At 43.5% G+C, this 20,334-nt stretch overlaps 1 protein-coding gene across 1 annotated transcript in view; it reads left to right on the top strand.

Annotated features, from left to right (window-relative positions):
- The window catches only part of LOC100286462 (guanine nucleotide exchange factor VAV3), a 174,144-nt gene that overhangs the window by 57,886 nt on the left and 95,924 nt on the right, over nt 1-20,334 (top strand). The window contains exons 3-6 of the mRNA XM_045710531.1: nt 19,261-19,319; nt 19,418-19,486; nt 19,713-19,824; nt 20,237-20,334. The exon at nt 20,237-20,334 is cut by the window's right edge and continues 4 nt beyond it. Coding sequence (XP_045566487.1) covers nt 19,261-19,319; nt 19,418-19,486; nt 19,713-19,824; nt 20,237-20,334 — 338 coding nt within the window. The remainder of the gene's footprint in view (nt 1-19,260; nt 19,320-19,417; nt 19,487-19,712; nt 19,825-20,236) is intronic.

Genomic DNA, 20,334 nt, shown 5'->3' on the forward strand with positions numbered 1-20,334 from the left:
GACACCTTGACTGTAATAACACTGAAGCTGAAAGTAGAGTCCAGACACCTTGACTGTGATAACACTGAAGCTGATAGTAGAGCCCAGACACCTTGACTGTGATAACACTGAAGCTAACAGTAGAGTCCAGACACCTTGACTGTGATAACACTGAAGCTGACAGTAGAGCCCAGACACCTTGACTGTGATAACACTGAAGCTGACAGTAGAGCCCAGACACCTTGACTGTAATAACACTGAAGCTGACAGTAGAGCCCAGACACCTTGACTGTGATAACACTGAAGCTGATAGTAGAGCCCAGACACCTTGACTGTGATAACACTGAAGCTAACAGTAGAGTCCAGACACCTTGACTGTGATAACACTGAAGCTGACAGTAGAGTCCAGACACCTTGACTGTAATAACACTGAAGCTGATAGTAGAGTCCAGACACCTTGACTGTGATAACACTGAAGCTAACAGTAGAGTCCAGCACCTTGACTGTAATAACACTGAAGCTGACAGTAGAGCCCAGACACCTTGACTGTGATAACACTGAAGCTAACAGTAGAGTCCAGACACCTTGACTGTGATAACACTGAAGCTGACAGTAGAGTCCAGCACCTTGACTGTGATAACACTGAAGCTGACAGTAGAGCCCAGACACCTTGACTGTGATAACACTGAAGCTGATAGTAGAGTCCAGCACCTTGACTGTGATAACACTGAAGCTGACAGTAGAGCCCAGACACCTTGACTGTGATACCACTGAAGCTGAAAGTAGAGCCCAGACACCTTGACTGTGATAACACTGAAGCTGACAGTAGAGCCCAGACACCTTGACTGTGATACCACTGAAGCTGACAGTAGAGCCCAGACACCTTGACTGTGATACCACTGAAGCTGACAGTAGAGTCCAGCACCTTGACTGTGATAACACTGAAGCTGAAAGTAGAGCCCAGACACCTTGACTGTGATACCACTGAAGCTGACAGTAGAGCCCAGACACCTTGACTGTGATAACACTGAAGCTGACAGTAGAGTCCAGACACCTTGACTGTAATAACACTGAAGCTAACAGTAGAGCCCAGACACCTTGACTGTGATAACACTGAAGCTGATAGTAGAGTCCAGCACCTTGACTGTGATAACACTGAAGCTGATAGTAGAGCCCAGACACCTTGACTGTGATAACACTGAAGCTGATAGTAGAGCCCAGACACCTTGACTGTGATAACACTGAAGCTGACAGTAGAGCCCAGACACCTTGACTGTAATAACACTGAAGCTGATAGTAGAGTCCAGGCACCTTGACTGTGATAACACTGAAGCTGATAGTAGAGCCCAGACACCTTGACTGTGATCCCTTTTGGTGCTCGACTGTGGCAAAGTGTTGACACTGTGTTGTTTGATTTCCTGAAAGGGTGAGAATATCTGCTGTTTGTGGTGGTGTTGCTCTGTGAGAGCTGACACTGTGATGTCTGGTGTTGAATAAGGAAGTGGTGTAGTTGTTGTACGGTACAGTGAGATAGGTCTTGTGAGAGGTGGTTGAACTTTCATAGAGAGGAGAAAGATGATATTCATGTCTGCATTTTGGTTTAGAGAGTTCATATGGTTCCTTCTTCAGTTCTGTGACAAGCCTTCTGAGATGTTGTTAACAGGTTTACTACTGTCAGACAAATATAATGGCTTGGCACTGATGTGTGTGTGTGTGTGTGTGTGTGTGTGTGTGTGTGTGTGTGTGTGTGTGTGTGTGTGTGTGTGTGTGTGTGTGTGTGTGTGTGTGTGTGTGTGTGTGCGTGTGTGCGTGCGCAGTGTAGCTGCTTGTGGCCATGAATGGACATGTGTGGATTGTTGGGAGTGTGTGTGTTTTTGGTTTTAAGCTCATCACATCCCAGCACGAGAGAGAGAGATATAGAGAGAAAGAAAGGGAGAGAGAGAGAGAGAGATCTGGCTTGACATTTATAAGGAAATGGTCTCAACAGCTCCTAGCCCATCCCAAGGGTAGTCGGAGTCAGTGGGGATTCTGTGATGCACCTTGGCAGCGGTGTCGCCCTTCTCTTTGACCTTTAGGTGTCAGACGGGATGGAGTTTTTAGCTTATCACATCCCAGCGCGTGAGAGTGAGAGAACGGGGGTGAGGGAGGGAGGGAGGGAGAGAGAGAGAGAGAGAGAGAGAGAGAGAGAGAGAGAGAGAGAGAGAGCGAGAGAGAAAGGGGGTGAGGGAGGGAGGGAGGGAGAGAGAGAGAGAGAGAGAGAGAGAAAGGGGGTGAGGGAGGGAGGGAGAGAGGGAGAGAGGGAGGGAGAGAGAGAGAGGGAGAAAGGGGGTGAGGGAGAGAGGGAGAAAGGGGGTGAGGGAGGGAGGGTGGGAGGGAGGGAGATAGAGATCTGGCTAGAAATTAGTAAGGAAATTATCTCAACAGAGAAAAATGTCCTCATGTGTGCTACCTATATCCCCCCAATAGGATCCCCATACTTTAACGATGACAGCTTCTCCATCCTAGAGGGGGAGATCAACAATTTCCAGGCCCAGCTACATGTTCTAGTCTAAATGCAAGAACTGGACAAGAACCTGACACCCTCAGCACACATGGGGACAAACACCTACCTGGAGGTGACAGCATTCTCACCCCCATATGCCCCCCTAGACACAACTACGACAACATAACCAACAAAAATGGGTCACAACTCCTGCAGCTCTGTCGCACGCTGGGTATAGCTCATCTCTTGGCAGTAGTATTGTCGACTACTTTATCACTGACCTTAACCCAGAGTCTCTTAGAGCATTCACAGTCAGTCCACTGACACCCCTATCATATCACAGGAAAATCATACTCTACTTGAACAGGGCTTTGCTCAATCATGAGGCATCAAAGCCAAAGGAACTGAATAGTATTGAGAAATGCCATAGATGGAAGGAAAATAGTGTGGCAATCTACCCCAAAAATATTTGGCAACAACAAATGCAATCCCTTCTAGACAATTTCCTGGACAAAATGTTTCACAGTAATAGTGAAGGTGTAAACTTGGCAGTAGAAAACCTAATCAGTATATTTCACCTCTCAGCTTCCCTATCAAATCTAAACATTTCATGCAGAAAACAGAAGAAAATTAACAACAATGACAAATGGTTTGATGACGATTGCAAAAACGTAAGAAAGAAATTGAGAAACCTGTCCAACCAAAAACATAGAGACCCAGAAAATCTGAGTCTACACCTTCACTATAGTGAATCACTAAAACAATAAAGAAATATACGGAAAAGATGGAACAGCACATCAGAAATCAGCTCAATGTAATTGAAGAATCCATAGAATCAAACCAGTTCTGGGAAAATTGGAAAACTCTAAACAAACAACAACACAGAGAGTTATCTATTCAAATCAGAGATGTATGGATATACAACTTCTCCTATCTTTTTGGCTCTATAACAAAAAACAAACAGCAAAAACATTTACATGATCAAATACAAATCTTACAATCAACTATTAAAGACTACCAAAACCCATTGGATTCTCAAATACAGGACAAAATAAAAACCTTCCAACCCAAAAAGGCCTGTGGGGTTGATAATATACAGACCACAAATTCCAACTTGCTATACTTAAACTCTTTAACATGATCTTCAGCTGTGACATCAAATCAAATCAAATTTATTTTTATATAGCCCTTCGTACATCAGCTGATATTCTCAAAGTGCTGTACAGAAACCCAGCCTAAAACCCCAAACAGCAAGCAAAGCATGTGAAAGAAGCACGGTGGCTAGGAAAAACTCCCTAGGAAAAACTCCCTAGAAAGGCCAAAAACCTAGGAAGAAACCTAGAGAGGAACCAGGCTATGAGGGGTGGCCAGTCCTCTTCTGGCTGTGCAGGGTGGATATTATAACAGAACATGGTCAAGATGTTAAACTGTTAAAATGTTCATAAATGACCAGCATGGTCAAATAATAATAATCATAGTAGTTGTCGAGGGTGCAACAAGCACGTCCGGTGAACAGGTCAGGGTTCCATAGCCGCAGGCAGAACAGTTGAAACTGGAGCAGCAGCACGGCCAGGTGGACTGGGGACAGCAAGGAGTCATCATACCAGGTAGTCCTGAGGCATGGTCCTAGGGCTCAGGTTCCCCGAGAGAAAGACAGAAAGAGAGAATTAGAGAGAGCATATTTAAATACACACAGGACACCGGATAAAACAAGAGAAATACTCCAGATGTAACAGACTGACCCTAGCCCCCCGACACATAAACTACTGCAGCATAAATACTGGAGGCTGAGACAGGAGGGATCAGAAGACACTGTGGCCCCATCCGATGATACCCCCAGACAGGGCCAAACAGGCAGGATATAACCCCACCCACTTTGCCAAAGCACAGCCCCCACACCACTAGAGGGATGTCTCCAACCACCAACTTACCGTCCTAAGACAAGGCCGAGTATAGCCCACAACGATCTCCGCCATGGCACAACCCAAGGGGGGGCGCCAACCCAGACAGGAAGACCACGTCAGTGACTCAACCCACTCAAGTGACGCACCCCTCCCATGGACGGCATGGAAGAACACCAGTAGGCCAGTGACTCAGCCCCTGTAAAAGGGTTAGAGGCAGAGAATCCCAGTGGAAAGAGGGGAACCGGCAAGGCAGAGACAGCAAGGGCGGTTCGTTGCTCCAGCCTTTCCGTTCACCTTCACACTCCTGGGCCAGACTATACTTAATCATAGGACCTACTGAAGAGATAAGTCTTCAGTAAAGACTTAAAGGTTGAGACTGAGTCTGCGTCTCTCACATTGGTAGGCAGACCATTCCATAAAAATGGAGCTCTATAGGAGAAAGCCCTACCTCCAGCCGTTTGCTTAGAAATTCTAGGGACAATTAGGAGGCCTGCGTCTTGTGACCGTAGCGTACGTGTAGGTATGTACGGCAGGACCAAATCGGAAAGATAGGTAGGAGCAAGCCCATGTAATGCTTTGTAGGTTAGCAGTAAAACCTTGAAATCAGCCCTTGCCTTAACAGGAAGCCAGTGTAGGGAGGCTAGCACTGGAGTAATATGATCAAATTTTTTGGTTCTAGTCAGGATTCTAGCAGCCGTATTTAGCACTAACTGAAGTTTATTTAGTGCTTTATCCGGGTAGCCGGAAAGTAGAGCATTGCAGTAGTCCAGCCTAGAAGTAACAAAAGCATGGATTCATTTTTCTGCGTCATTTTTGGACAGAAAATTTCTGATTTTTGCAATGTTACGTAGATGGAAAAAAGCTGTCCTTGAAACAGTCTTGATATGTTCTTCAAAAGAGAGATCAGGGTCCAGAGTAACGCCGAGGTCCTTCACAGTTTTATTTGAGACGACTGTACAACCATCCAGATTAATTGTCAGATTCAACAGAAGATCTCTTTGTTTCTTGGGACCTAGAACAAGCATCTCTGTTTTGTCCGAGTTTAAAAGTAGAAAGTTTGCAGCCATCCACTTCTTTATGTCTGAAACACAGGCTTCTAGCGAGGGCAATTTTGGGGCTTCACCATGTTTCATTGAAATGTACAGCTGTGTGTCGTCCGCATAGCAGTGAAATTTAACATTATGTTTTCGAATGACATCCCCAAGAGGTAAAATATATAGTGAAAACAATAGTGGTCCTAAAACGGAACCTTGAGGAACACCAAAATTTACAATTGATTTGTCAGAGGACAAACCATTCACAGAGACAAACTGATATCTTTCCGACAGATAAGATCTAAACCAGGCCAGAACTTGTCCATGTAGACCAATTTGGGTTTCCAATCTCTCCAAAAGAATGTGGTGATCGATGGTATCAAAAGCGGCACTAAGATCTAGGAGCACGAGGACAGATGCAGAGCCTCGGTCTGACGTCATTAAAAGGTCATTTACCACCTTCACAAGTGCAGTCTCAGTGCTATGATGGGGTCTAGAACCAGACTGAAGCGTTTCGTATACATTGTTTGTCTTCAGGAAGGCAGTGAGTTGCTGTGCAACAGCTTTTTCTAAAATGTTTGAGAGGAATGGAAGATTCGATATAGGCCGATAGTTTTTTATAATTTCTGGATCAAGATTCGGCTTTTTCAAGAGAGGCTTTTTTACTGCCACTTTTAGTGAGCTTGGTACACATCCGGTGGATAGAGAGCCGTTTATTATGTTCAACATAGGAGGGCCAAGCACAGGAAGCAGCTCTTTCAGTAGTTTAGTTGGAATAGGGTCTAGTATGCAGCTTGAGGGTTTGGAGGCCATGATTATTTTCATCATTGCGTCAAGAGATATAGTACTAAAACACTTTAGTATCTCCCTTGATCCTAGGTCCTGGCAGAGTTGTGTAGACTCAGGACAATGGAGCTTTGGAGGAATACTCAGATGTAATATTTGGAACCAAGGACTGATAACACCAATCCACAAAAGTTGAGACAAATTTCACCCCAATTACTACCGTAGGATATGCGTCAACAGCAACCTTGAGAAAACCCTCTGCATTATCATTAACAGCAGACCCGTACATTTCCTCAGCGAAAAACAATGTACTGAGAAAATGTCAAATTGGCTTTTTACCAAATTACCGTTCGACAGACCACGTATTCACCCTGCACACCCTAATTGACAAACAAAGAAAAAAAAAAAAGGCAAAGTCTTCTCATGCTTTGTTGATTTAAAAAAAGCCTTCGACTCAATTTGGAAAGATGGCCTGGTATACAAATTGATGGAAAGTGTTGTGGGGGGAAAAACATACAACATTACAAATCCATTTACACAAACAACAAGTGTGAGGTCAAAATTGGCAAAAAACACACGTTTCTTTCCACAAGGCCGGAGGTTAAGACAGGGGTGCTGCTTAAGCCCCACCTTCTTCAACATATATATCAATAAATTGGTGAGGGCACTAGAACAGTCTGCAGCACCCGGGCCTCACCCTACTAGATACTGAAGTCAGAATTCTGAATTCTGCAAACATATCATCTGTGTACAACGTAAAACACCAAATGAATGCATGCAGAGCAGAATTTGGCCGATACCCACTAATTATCAAAATCCAGAAAAGATCCGTTAAATTCTACAACCACCTAAAAAGAAGCAATTCCCAAATCTTCCATAACAAAGCAATCACCTACACGGAAATAAACCTGGAGAAGAGCCCCCTAACCTCTCTAGGCTAGGCGGGACGAATTCGTCCCACCTACGTAACAGCCACTGCCAGCCTGTGGCGCGATTTTCAAAACCTTAAAAATCCTATTACTTCAATTTCTCAAACATATGACTATTTTACAGCCATTTAAAGACAAGACTCTCGTTAATCTAACCACACTGTCCGATTTCAAAAAGGCTTTACAACGAAAGCAAAACATTAGATTATGTCAGCAGAGTACCAAGCCAGAAATAATCAGACACCCATTTTTCAAGCCAGCATATAATGTCACCAAAACCCAGAAGACAGCTAAATGCAGCACTCACCTTTGATGATCTTCATCAGATGACAACCCTAGGACATTATGTTATACAATACATGCATGTTTTGTTCAATCAAGTTCATATTTATATCAAAAACCAGCTTTTTACATTAGCATGTGACGTTCAGAACTAGCATACCCCCGCAAACTTCCGGGGAATTCGCTAACATTTTACTAAATTACTCACGATAAACGTTCACAAAAAGCATAACAATTATTTTAAGAATTATAGATACATACCTCCTCTATGCACTCGATATGTCCGATTTTAAAATAGCTTTTGGTGAAAGCACATTTTGCAATATTCTAAATACATAGCCCAGGCATCACGGGCTCGCTTATTTAGACACCCGGCAAGTTTAGCACTCACCATAATCATATTTACTATTATAAAAGTTTGATTACCTTTTGTTGTCTTCGTCAGAATGCACACCCAGGACTGCTACTTCAATAACAAATGTTGGTTTGGTCCAAAATAATCCATCGTTATATCCGAATAGCGGCGTTTTGTTCGATGCGTTCCAGACACTATCCGAAATAGTAAAGAAGTGTCGCGCGCATGGCGCAATTCGTGACAATAAAATTCTAAGTATTCCATTACCGTACTTCGAAGCATGTCAACCGCTGTTTAAAATCTATTTTTACGACATTTTTCTCGTAGAAAAGCGATAATATTCCGACAGGGAATCTCCTTTTCGGCAAACAGAGGAAAAAATCCCAAAGGCGGGGGCGGTCGGGGTCACGCGCATAAGCCCAGTGTCCCTTGATTGGCCACTTGAGAAAGGCGATAATGTGTTTCAGCCTGGGGCTGGAATGACGACATTCTGTTTTTTCCCGGGCTCTGAGCGCCTATGGACGACGTGGGAAGTGTCACGTTAGAGCAGAGATCCTTAGTAAATGATAGAGATGGAAAAGAAGTTCAAGAAATGGTCAGACAGGCCACTTCCTGTAAAGGAATCTCTCAGGTTTTGACCTGCCATTTGAGTTCTGTTATACTCACAGACACCATTCAAACAGTTTTAGAAAATGTAGGGTGTTTTCTATCCATATGTAATAAGTATATGCATATTCTAGTTACTGGGTAGGAGTGGTAACCAGATTAAATCGGGTATGTTTTTTATCCAGCCGTGTCAATACTGCCCCCTATCCTAAACAATCCACAAAAGTTGAGACAAATTTCACCCCAATTACTACCGTAGGATATGCGTCAACAGCAACCTTGAGAAAACCCTCTGCATTATCATTAACAGCAGACCCGTACATTTCCTCAGCGAAAAACAATGTACTGAGAAAATGTCAAATTGGCTTTTTACCAAATTACCGTTCGACAGACCACGTATTCACCCTGCACACCCTAATTGACAAACAAAGAAACAAAAAAAAAGGCAAAGTCTTCTCATGCTTTGTTGATTTAAAAAAAGCCTTCGACTCAATTTGGAAAGAGGGCCTGGTATACAAATTGATGGAAAGTGTTGTGGGGGGAAAAACATACAACATTACAAATCCATTTACACAAACAACAAGTGTGAGGTTAAAATTGGCAAAAAACACACGTTTCTTTCCACAAGGCCGGAGGTTAAGACAGGGGTGCTGCTTAAGCCCCACCTTCTTCAACATATATATCAATAAATTGGTGAGGGCACTAGAACAGTCTGCAGCACCCGGGCCTCACCCTACTAGAATCTGAAGTCAGAATTCTGAATTCTGCAAACATATCATCTGTGTACAACGTAAAACACCAAATGAATGCATGCAGAGCAGAATTTGGCCGATACCCGCTAATTATCAAAATCCAGAAAAGATCCGTTAAATTCTACAACCACCTAAAAAGAAGCAATTCCCAAATCTTCCATAACAAAGCAATCACCTACACGGAAATAAACCTGGAGAAGAGCCCCCTAAGTAAGCTGGTCCAGGGGCTTTGTTCACAAACACAAACAGACCCACAAAGCCCCAGGACAGCAACACAATTAGACCCAACCAAATCATGAGAATACAAAAAGAAAATTACTTGACACATTCCAAAGATTTTACAAAAAAACAGAGCAAACTAGAATGCTATTTGTCCCTAAACAGAGATTACACAGTGGCAGAATACCTGACCACTGTGACTGACACAAAATTATGGAAATATTTGACTATGTACAGACTCAGTGAGTATAGCCTTGCTATTTAGAAAGGCCGCCGAAAGCAGACCTGGCTCTCAAGAGAAGACAGGCAATGTGCACACTGTCCACAAAATGAGGTGGAAACTGATCTGCACTTCCTAACCTTCTGCCCAATGTATGACCATGTTAGAGACACATATTTCCCTCAGATTATACAGATCCACAAAGAATTTCCGAAAACAAACCAAATTTTGATTAACTCCCATATCAACTGGGTGGAATACCACTGTGTGCCAACACAGCAGCAAGATTTGTGACCTGTTGTAAATACAACCCATATTTATGTTAATTTATTTTCCCTTTTGTACTTTAAATATTTGCACATAGTTACAACACTGTATATAGACATAATATGACATTTGAAATGTCTCTATTCTTTTGGAACTTTTGTCAGTGTAATGTTTACAGTAAATTAGGTATTAGCTATTATCTATTTCAGTTGCTTTGGCAATGTAAGCATATGTTTACCATGCCAATAAATCCCTTTAAATTTAATTGAGAGAGGGAGAAGGGCTGGGGGAGAGAGAGATGAATAGTAAATTAGTGAAATAATTATAGATAGGGAGAGAATTAGACAATAGAAGAGTGAGGGAGAGGGTCCATTGAGGCTCAGTTGGTAAAGCATGGTGCTTGTGAGGGAGAGGGTCCATTGAGGCTCAGTTGGTAAAGCATAGTGCTTGTGAGGGAGAGGGTCCATTGAGGCTCAGTTGGTAAAGCATAGTGCTTGTGAGGGAGAGGGTCCATTGAGGCTCAGTTGGTAAAGCATAGTGCTTGCAACGTCAGGTTATGGTTTTGATTCCTACAGGGGACCAGTATGAAAATTGTATTCACTCACTACTGTAAGTCACGCTGGATAAAAGCATCTACTAAATGCTTAAAATATAAAACATATGTGTCAGTCCAAGCGCTCTACATGACTGATCTGTGCTATCTGGACATTTATCCAAACAACCCTATTGGCTCATGAGGTATTATGGCAATAATGAGGCGTGAGCTGATTGGTCACAATAGTTCAGTTCTTAGCCAATCGTATTTTCATTGGGCAGTTTATGGGGATGAAATGTGTTGTCAAGAGTATCAGGTACAAGAAACTCGCACACAATCACACTAATATACGCAAACGCACGCACGCATGCACGGACACACACACACACACACGCACGCACACACACACACACACACACACACACACACACACACACACACACACACACACACACACACACACACACACACACACACACACACACACACAGCTGGGGTTTTAGTCAAAGGGTTTTTGGGTTTAATTGCTTTTAGCTGAAGCAGACCGGCACCAGTCAGCCAATCCCTCGTGCTGTTCTGGAGTTAGTCTTGGGTTCAATGAAGTAGCCCTTTTCTGAGTAACTAGAACTGCCCAATTCTATTTTCCCTGCTAGCGTGTGTATTTGTGAAATTGACCGTGGTCTTCCAAGTGCCAAAAAGGGGATTATAAGACTTTTATGGGTCTGTTTCCCCTACTGCAGATTACATGAGTCTGTTTCCCCTACTGCAGATTATATGAGTCTGTTTCCCCTACTGCAGATTACATGAGGCTGTTTCCCCTACTGCAGATTACATGAGGGTGTTTCCCCTACTGTAGATTACAGTACATGAGCCTGTTTCCCCTACTGCAGATTACATGAGGCTGTTCCCCCTACTGCAGATTACATGAGGCTGTTTCCCCTACTGCATATTACATGACGCTGTTTCCCCTACTGCAGATTACAGTACATGACGCTGTTTCCCCCACTGCAGATTACAGTACATGAGTCTGTTTCCCCTACTGCAGATTACATGAGGCTGTTTCCCCTACTGCAGATTACAGTACATGAGGCTGTTTCCCCTACTGCAGATTACATGAGGGTGTTTCCCCTACTGCAGATTACAGTACATGAGGCTGTTTCCCCTACTGCAGATTACAGTACATGAGGCTGTTTCCCCTACTGCAGATTATATGAGGCTGTTTCCCCTACTGCAGATTACATGAGGCTGTTTCCCCTACTGCAGATTACATGAGGCTGTTTCCCCTACTGCAGATTACAGTACATGAGGCTGTTTCCCCTACTGCAGATTACATGAGGCTGTTTCCCCTACTGCAGATTACATGAGGCTGTTTCCGCTACTGCAGATTACAGTACATGAGGCTGTTTCCCCTACTGCAGATTACATGAGGCTGTTTCCCCTACTGCAGATTACATGAGGCTGTTTCCCCTACTGCAGATTACATGAGGCTGTTTCCCCTACTTCAGATTATATGAGGCTGTTTCCCCTACTGCAGATTACATGAGGCTGTTTCCCCTACTTCAGATTATATGAGGCTGTTTCCCCTACTGCAGATTACATGAGGCTGTTTCCCCTACTGCAGATTACATGAGGCTGTTTCCCCTACTGCAGATTACATGAGGGTGTTTACCCTACTGCAGATTACAGTACATGAGGCTGTTTCCCCTACTGCAGATTACATGAGGCCGTTTCCCCTAATGCAGATTGCATGAGGCTGTTTCCCCTACTGCAGATTACATGAGGCTGTTTCCCCTACTGCAGATTACATGAGGGTGTTTCCCCTACTGCAGATTACATGAGGCTGTTTCCCCTACTGCAGATTACATGAGGCTGTTTCCCCTACTGCAGATTACATGAGGCTGTTTCCCCTACTGCAGATTACATGAGGCTGTTTCCCCTACTGCAGATTACATGAGGCTGTTTCCCCTACTGCAGATTACAGTACATGAGGCTGTTTCCCCTACTGCAGATTACATGAGGCTGTTTCCCCTACTGCAGATTACAGTACATGAGGCTGTTACCCCTACTGCATATTACATGAGGCTGTTTCCCCTACTGCAGATTACATGAGGCTGTTTCCCCTACTGCAGATTATATGAGGCTGTTTCCCCTACTGCAGATTACATGAGGCTGTTTCCCCTACTGCAGATTACATGAGGCTGTTTCCGCTACTGCAGATTACAGTACATGAGGCTGTTTCCCCTACTGCAGATTACATGAGGGTGTTTCCCCTACTGCAGATTACATGAGGGTGTTTCCCTTCACTGTGAGATCTGTTCTGGTATTCCTATGGCCTGATGTGGCCTCTGTTCTCTGTTCTGGTATTCACTCCAGACACTTTAGTTCTTTCTTTAGTTAACACAGATTTCACTTCATCTAACCCAGTGGAGAGGGGTTAACTCAGATTACACTTCATGTAACCCAGTGGAGAGTGGTTAACTCAGATTACACTTCATCTAACCCAGTGGAGAGGAGTTAACTCAGATTACACTTCATCTAACCCAGTGGAGAGGGGTTAACTCAGATTTTACTTCATCTAACCCAGTGGAGAGGGGTTAACTCAGATTACACTTCATCTAAGCCAGTGGAGAGGAGTTAACTCAGATTACACTTCATCTAACCCAGTGGAGAGGGGTTAACTCAGATTACACTTCATCTAACCCAGTGGAGAGGAGTTAACTCAGATTACACTTCATCTAAGCCAGTGGAGAGGGGTTAACTCAGATTACACTTCATCTAACCCAGTGGAGAGGGGTTAACTCAGATTACACTTCATCTAAGCCAGTGGAGAGGAGTTAACTCAGATTACACTTCATCTAATCCAGTGGAGAGGGGTTAACAGATTACACTTCATCTAACCCAGTGGAGAGTTCAACATGTAGTATCTACAGGATGGCTCTTGTCTAGCTGTGAAACAGTATAAATCACATGGCCACCAACCAATATCCTGTGTGTGTGTGTGTGTGTGTGTGTGTGTGTGTGTGTGTGTGTGTGTGTGTGTGTGTGTGTGTGTGTGTGTGTGTGTGTGTGTGTGTGTGTGTGTGTGTGTGTGTGTGTGTGTGTGTGTGTGTGTGTGTGTGTGTGTGTGTGTGTGTGTATCTAATGTGATTTATTAGTAGCCTGGCGGGGGGAGGGGACTTCTAGATGAGCTGGTGTGATCAGTATTGATCAGTGAGGGCTGAGGGCTAAATGTGTGTGTGTGTGTGTGTGTGTGTGTGTGTGTGTCTGTGTTTACAGACCAATAGTTAATCTACAGAGAAATAGGAAGGAACTACAACATATGAGTTAACAGGACTTTTCAATATGTTACACCATAGGAAGCCACTATAAGAACTACAACATATGAGTTAACAGGACATTTATATATGTTATGCCATAGGAAGCCATTATAAGGTTAAGATGGCGCCGACAGACATGGTCGCCTCGCTTCGCGTTCTTAGGAAACTATGCAGTATTTAGTTTTTTTATGTATTATTTCTTACATTGTTACCCAAGGAAATCTTAAGTCTTATTACATACAGCCGGGAAGAACTATTGGATATAAGAGCAATGTCAACTTACCAACATTACAACCAGGAATACGACTTTCCCGAAGCAGACCCTCTCTTTGGACCACCACCCAGGACAATGGATCTAATCCCAGCAGCTGACTGAAAACAACGGCGACGCAGACGGAGTGGTCTTCTGGTCAGGCTTTGTAAACGGGCACATCACTCACCACTCCCGAGTATACTACTCACCAACGTCTAGTCTTTTGACAACCAGGTAGACGAAATTCGAGCAAGGGTTACCTTCCAGAGAGACATTAGAGACTGTAACATTCTCTGTTTCACAGAAACATGGCTCTCTCGGTATATGTTGTTGGAATCGGTCCAGCCACCAGGCTTCTCCATGCATCGCGCCGACAGAGATAAACACCTCTCTGGGAAGAGGAAGGGCGGGAGTGTATGCTTTATGATTAACAACTCATGGTGCGATCATAACAACATACAGGAACAAAAGTCCTGCTGCTCACTCAACCTAGAATTCCTTACAATCAAATGCTGGGCATTCTACCTACCAAGAGAGTTCTCGTCAGTTAAAGTCACAGCTGTGTACATCCCCCCCCTCAAGCGAACACCAAGATGGCCCTCAAGGAACTTCACTTGACTCTATGTAAACTGGAAACTATATACCCGGAGGCTGCATTTGTTGTAGCTGGGGATTTTAACAAAGCAACTTTGAGGTCAATGTTACCTACATTTTATCAGCATATTGATTACACGACACGCAGGGCCAATACTCTTGACCACTGCTACTCTAACTTCCGCGATGCATACAAAGCCCTCCCCCGCCCTCCCTTCAGCAAATCCGACCACGACGCCATCTTGCTCGTCCCGGCTTATAGGCAGAAACTCAAACAGGATGTACCAGTGACAAGAACCATTCAACGCTGGTCTGACCAATCGGAAGCCACGCTCCAAGATTGTTTTGATCACACGGACTGGAACATGTTCCAGTCAGCCTCAGTGAACGACATTGCTCTATCTGCTGACTCGGTGAGTGCGTTTATAAATAAGTGCATTGGAGATTTCGTAAGCACTGTGACTATTAAAACCTATCCTAACCAGAAACCATGGATGGATGGCGGCATTCGTGAAAAACTGAAAGCGCGATTCACCACATTTAACCATGGAAAGAGGTCCAATGCAATCAAACAAGCGAAATGCCGGCAGAGCCTGGTACGGCAAATGCACCGCCCTCAACCGCAGGGCTCTCCAGAGACGTTGTGCAGTCCGCACCACCATCACTGGGGGCAAACTACCTGCCCTCCATGACACCTACAGAACCCAATGTCACAGGAAGGTCAAAAAGATCATCAAGGACAACAACCACCCGAGCCACTGCCTGTTCACCCCGCTACCATCCAGAAGGCGAGGTCAGTACAGGTGCATCAAAGCTGGGACCAAGAGACTGAAAAACAGCTTCTATCTCAAGGCCATCAGACTGCTAAACAGCAATCACTAACTCAGAGAGGCTGCTGCCCACATTGAGATCCGATCACTGGACACTTTAATAAATGGAACAATAGTCACTTTAAACAATGTCTCTAAATAATGCCACTTTAATCATGTTTACATTTCTTACATTACTCATATCACATGTATATACTGTATTGAGACCCAATCACTGGACACTTTAATAAATGGATCACTAGTCACATTAAATAATGCCACTTTAATAATGTTTACATATCTTACATTACTTATATCATATGTATATACTGTATTTTATACCATCTACTGCACCTTGCCTCTGCTGCTCAGCCATCGCTCATCCATATATTTATATGTACATATTCTCATTCACCCCTTTTTAGATTTGTGTGTATTAGGTAGTTGTTGGGAATTGTTAGATATTACTGCACTGTTGGAACTAGAAGCACAAGCATTTCGCTACACTCGCATTAACATCTGCTAATCATGTGTATGTGACCAATAAAATTTGATTTGATATAAGAACTACAGCTTATTGAGTTAACGGACATTTCTATATGTTACGCCACTCTAAGAACTACAACATATGAGTGAACAGGACATATGAAGCCACCATAGGAACTACAACATATGAGTGAACAGGACATATGAAGCCACTATAGGAACTACTACATATGAGTTAACATGACATATGAAGCCACTATAGGAATTACAACATATGAGTGAACAGGACATATGAAGCCACCATAGGTACTACAACATATGAGTGAACAGGACATATGAAGCCACCATAGGAACTACAACATATGAGTGAACAGGACATATGAAGCCACCATAGGAACTACAACATATGAGTGAACAAGACATATGAAGCCACTATAAGAACTACAACATATGAGTTAACAAGACATATGAAGCCACTATAAGAACTACAACATATGAGTTAACAGGACAGATGAAGCCACTATAAGAACTACAACATATGAGTTAACAGGACAGATGAAGCCACTATAAGAACTACAACATATGAGTTAACAGGACATATGAAGCCACCATAGGAACTACAACATATGAGTGAACAGAACATATGAAGCCACTATAAGTACATGTCTGTTAGTGATTTGTATAAAGTGGTATTTTGGCTGATTAGCATGGTGTTAGAAAGACTCTCAGTCTATCCGGTCAAGGACAGAGGTCATTACTGACCACTTCAGCGTGAAATTACATGTCGTTACGTCATACTTGTCAATCACATGTTCATCGACTCACAGAGCCGAACACTACTAATTAAGTTAAAGATACAATCATTGATTTTATTCTTTAACAACTTTTACGGTGTTGGTTCGTTACATTGGTCTATTTGGATTTTCCTTTCATTGCTTTATTTTTATCTAGTAATTAATGTACCATGATTTACTTACAGGAATTCTCTATAGGGTTATCTGACTTGCCTAGTTAAAGTTTAAATAAAGGTTAAATAAAAATAGAATACAAATAGGGAGTGTAATGGGGAAATGTATGATCACTAAAGTTCATACTCAATTTAGAGGGATTAAGACAATGTAAAGCATATTTTTATATATTTTCCCTTTCTGTTATACACATGATTTCCAGTGTTCTGTTTTGACACTCAAGCTGGGGGTTGATGATCACTAGACTTAAAGGGATACTTCAGGATGTTGGCCCTTTCTCTACCTCCCCAGAGTCAGATCAACTCGTGGACACAATTTTATGTCTTTGTGTCCAGTATGAAGTAAGAGGTAGTTTCGCAAGCCAATGCTAACTAGCGTTAGCGCAAGGACTGGAAGTCTATGGGTATCTGCTAGACACAGATAAATAAAAATGGTATCCAAAAATTCATCTGACATTGGGGAAGTAGATAAAAAAAGGGCCTTAATGCCAAAATCCCAAAGTATCCCTTTAATACTGTCAAGGGCGTCGTGAGGATTGGACCAAGGCGCAGCGGGTAAAGTGCTCATCTTCTTAATTTATTAAAGAAACCACTTAAACAATGTAAACAAACGACGATAACAGTTCCATAAGGCTCCCAGGCTATACAGAAAATAACCACCCACAAAACACAAGTGAAAACAAACCCAACTAAATATGGCCTCCAATTAGAGACAACGACAACCAGCTGACTCTAATTCGAGGTCATTGCCAAAAAAACAACATAGAAATAGAAAACTAGATATACACATAGAAATAGAAAATATAGAACCTAAACCAAAAAACACCGAAACACACAAAACAAACACCCCCTGCCACGCCCTGACCAAACTACAATAACAAATAACCCCTTTTACTGGTCAGGACGTGACAAATACTGAATGTTATGGATTATTCTGTGTATAGTGATTGACACCAGACTGGACAGAGAACACACTGATAATTCCCTATTGTATTGTATTGTATTAATGACATCCTATGAACACAGCAGCTGACAGTCACTGCCTTTTCTTTATTTACAAGCAGCTCAGGCTGGTGTTTTTTATTTATTTATTTAACCTTTTATTCAACTAGGCAAGTCAGTTAAGAATAAATTGTTATTTACAATGACAGCCTAGGAACAGTGAGTTAACTGCCTTGTTCAGGGGCAGAACAACAGATTTTTACCTTGTCAGCTCGGGGATTCAATCTTGCAACCTTTCAGTTACTAGTCCAACACTCTAACCACTAGGCTACGTGCCTCTAACCACTAGGTTACCTGCCGCCCCTCTAACCACTAGGCTACCTGCCTCTAACCACTAGGTTACCTGCCGCCCCTCTAACCACTAGGCTACCTGCCTCTAACCACTAGGTTACCTGCCGCCCCTCTAACCACTAGGCTACCTGCCTCTAACCACTAGGCTACCTGCCGCCACTCTAACCACTAGGCTACCTGCCTCTAACCACTAGGCTACCTGCCTCTAACCACTAGACTACCTGCCTCTAACCACTAGGCTACCTGCCTCTAACCACTAGGTTACCTGCCGCCCCTCTAACCACTAGGTTACCTGCCGCCCCTCTAACCACTAGGTTACCTGCCTCTAACCACTAGACTACCTGCCTCTAACCACTCGGTTACCTGCCGCCCCTCTAACCACTAGGTTACCTGCCGCCCCTCTAACCACTAGGTTACCTGCCTCTAACCACTAGACTACCTGCCTCTAACCAGTAGGCTACCCTGCCGCCCCTCTAACCACTAGGTTACCTGCCTCCCCTCTAACCACTAGGCTACCCTGCCGCCCCTCTAACCACTAGGTTACCTGCCGCCCCTCTAACCACTAGGTTACCTGCCGCCCCTCTAACCACTAGGTTACCTGCCGCCCCTCTAACCACTAGGCTACCTGCCTCTAACCACTAGGTTACCTGCCGCCCTCTAACCAGTAGGCTACCCTGCCGCCCCTCTAACCACTAGGTTACCTGCCTCCCCTCTAACCACTAGGCTACCCTGCCGCCCCTCTAACCACTAGGTTACCTGCCTCCCCTCTAACCACTAGGTTACCTGCCGCCCCTCTAACCACTAGGCTACCCTGCCGCCCCTCTAACCACTAGGTTACCTGCCGCCCCTCTAACCACTAGGTTACCTGCCGCCCCTCTAACCACTAGGCTACCTGCCTCTAACCACTAGGTTACCTGCCACCCCGTTTACAGAACATTTGGTCTGAAATGAGAGAAAACAATATTATGATGATTATTATTACTACTTTCTATTAATTATGCAATAGAAACCATTTTCTTAACCGTATGGATTATGTTGGAAAGTCATTTAATCACTCAAATAATGTACTACTCTTCCACAGGTCTCGTACTGTAATAATCTACTATTGAGCAACACTGCCCTCTATTGACTAACCAACACTAATATACTCATTACAGTAACCAAGTATAAAACATTTCCATTCATTTTCAGGTTATGGACACATTGTCCAAACTGTCCAGCACAACGATTTCAGAACAAACTGGAATAAAGTAAGTTCTGGTGTTTATTCCAATTTCTAAATCAAATGATGTTGTGTGTTAGTACATGTTTTGAGCCGTTACTGATTTTGTGCTTTTCTTTCCAAAAGGCCTTTTCCTTCAGAGGAGAGTCTAGAAGAAGACGAGGACATCTATAACCATCTGGTGGATCTGATTGAGTATGTCTCTCCTTACTTCTGTGTTCCCAGTGAGCACAAGACCTTTTCAACCAAAAAATACACATTTTCAACGTCTTTTCAACAAAAAAATACGCATTTTCAACACATTTTTGTACTGTCTAAATTCTCATGATCTCTCCTGTCTTGTGCCTCTTGACAAATGAGGGTTGTGTGTGTCATTATAGCTAGTGTGATAATGTGTTCCTCCTTCCTGTGTGTGTGACAGTGAGAAAGCTGTGGAGGATGAAGAGGATCTGTATGACTGTGTCTACGATGATGAAGATGGTGGTGAGATCTACGAAGATCTGATGAAGGCTGAGGCTGTTCCTCCTCCTCTGGTTAGTTCTCCCTCTTTCACTCTCTCTCTCTCTCTCTCTCTCTCTCTGTTTCTCTCTCTCTGTTTCTCTCTCTCTGTTTCTCTCTCTCTCTCTCTCTCTCTGTTTCTCTCTCTCTGTTTCTCTCTCTCTCTCTAATGTATATATATATTTCTCTCTCTTTCTCTCTCCTCTCACCTCAACCTTAAGCTGCTGTCTACTCCAGTGTTATGAGTGACACCTATTGTTAGTGGTTGTTGGTTGGAGTTCTGTGTGTCCTTACTCAGGAGGTCAAACACCCCACATATGGTGTCCATGATTTAATGCTGAAGGCTCTGCTTAGACAGCTGTGTTGTGTGTGTGTGTGTGTGTGTGTGTGTGTGTGTGTGTGTGTGTGTGTGTGTGTGTGTGTGTGTGTGTGTGTGTGTGTGTGTAGTCGTTCCAGAAGCAGGTAGAAACGGACATCAGGAGCTGCTGTCTGACAGAGATCAAGCAGACTGAGGAGAAGTACACAGAGACTCTGGACTCCATAGA

Source organism: Salmo salar, chromosome ssa29, assembly GCF_905237065.1.
Source record: "Salmo salar chromosome ssa29, Ssal_v3.1, whole genome shotgun sequence".
NCBI lineage: Eukaryota > Metazoa > Chordata > Actinopteri > Salmoniformes > Salmonidae > Salmo > Salmo salar.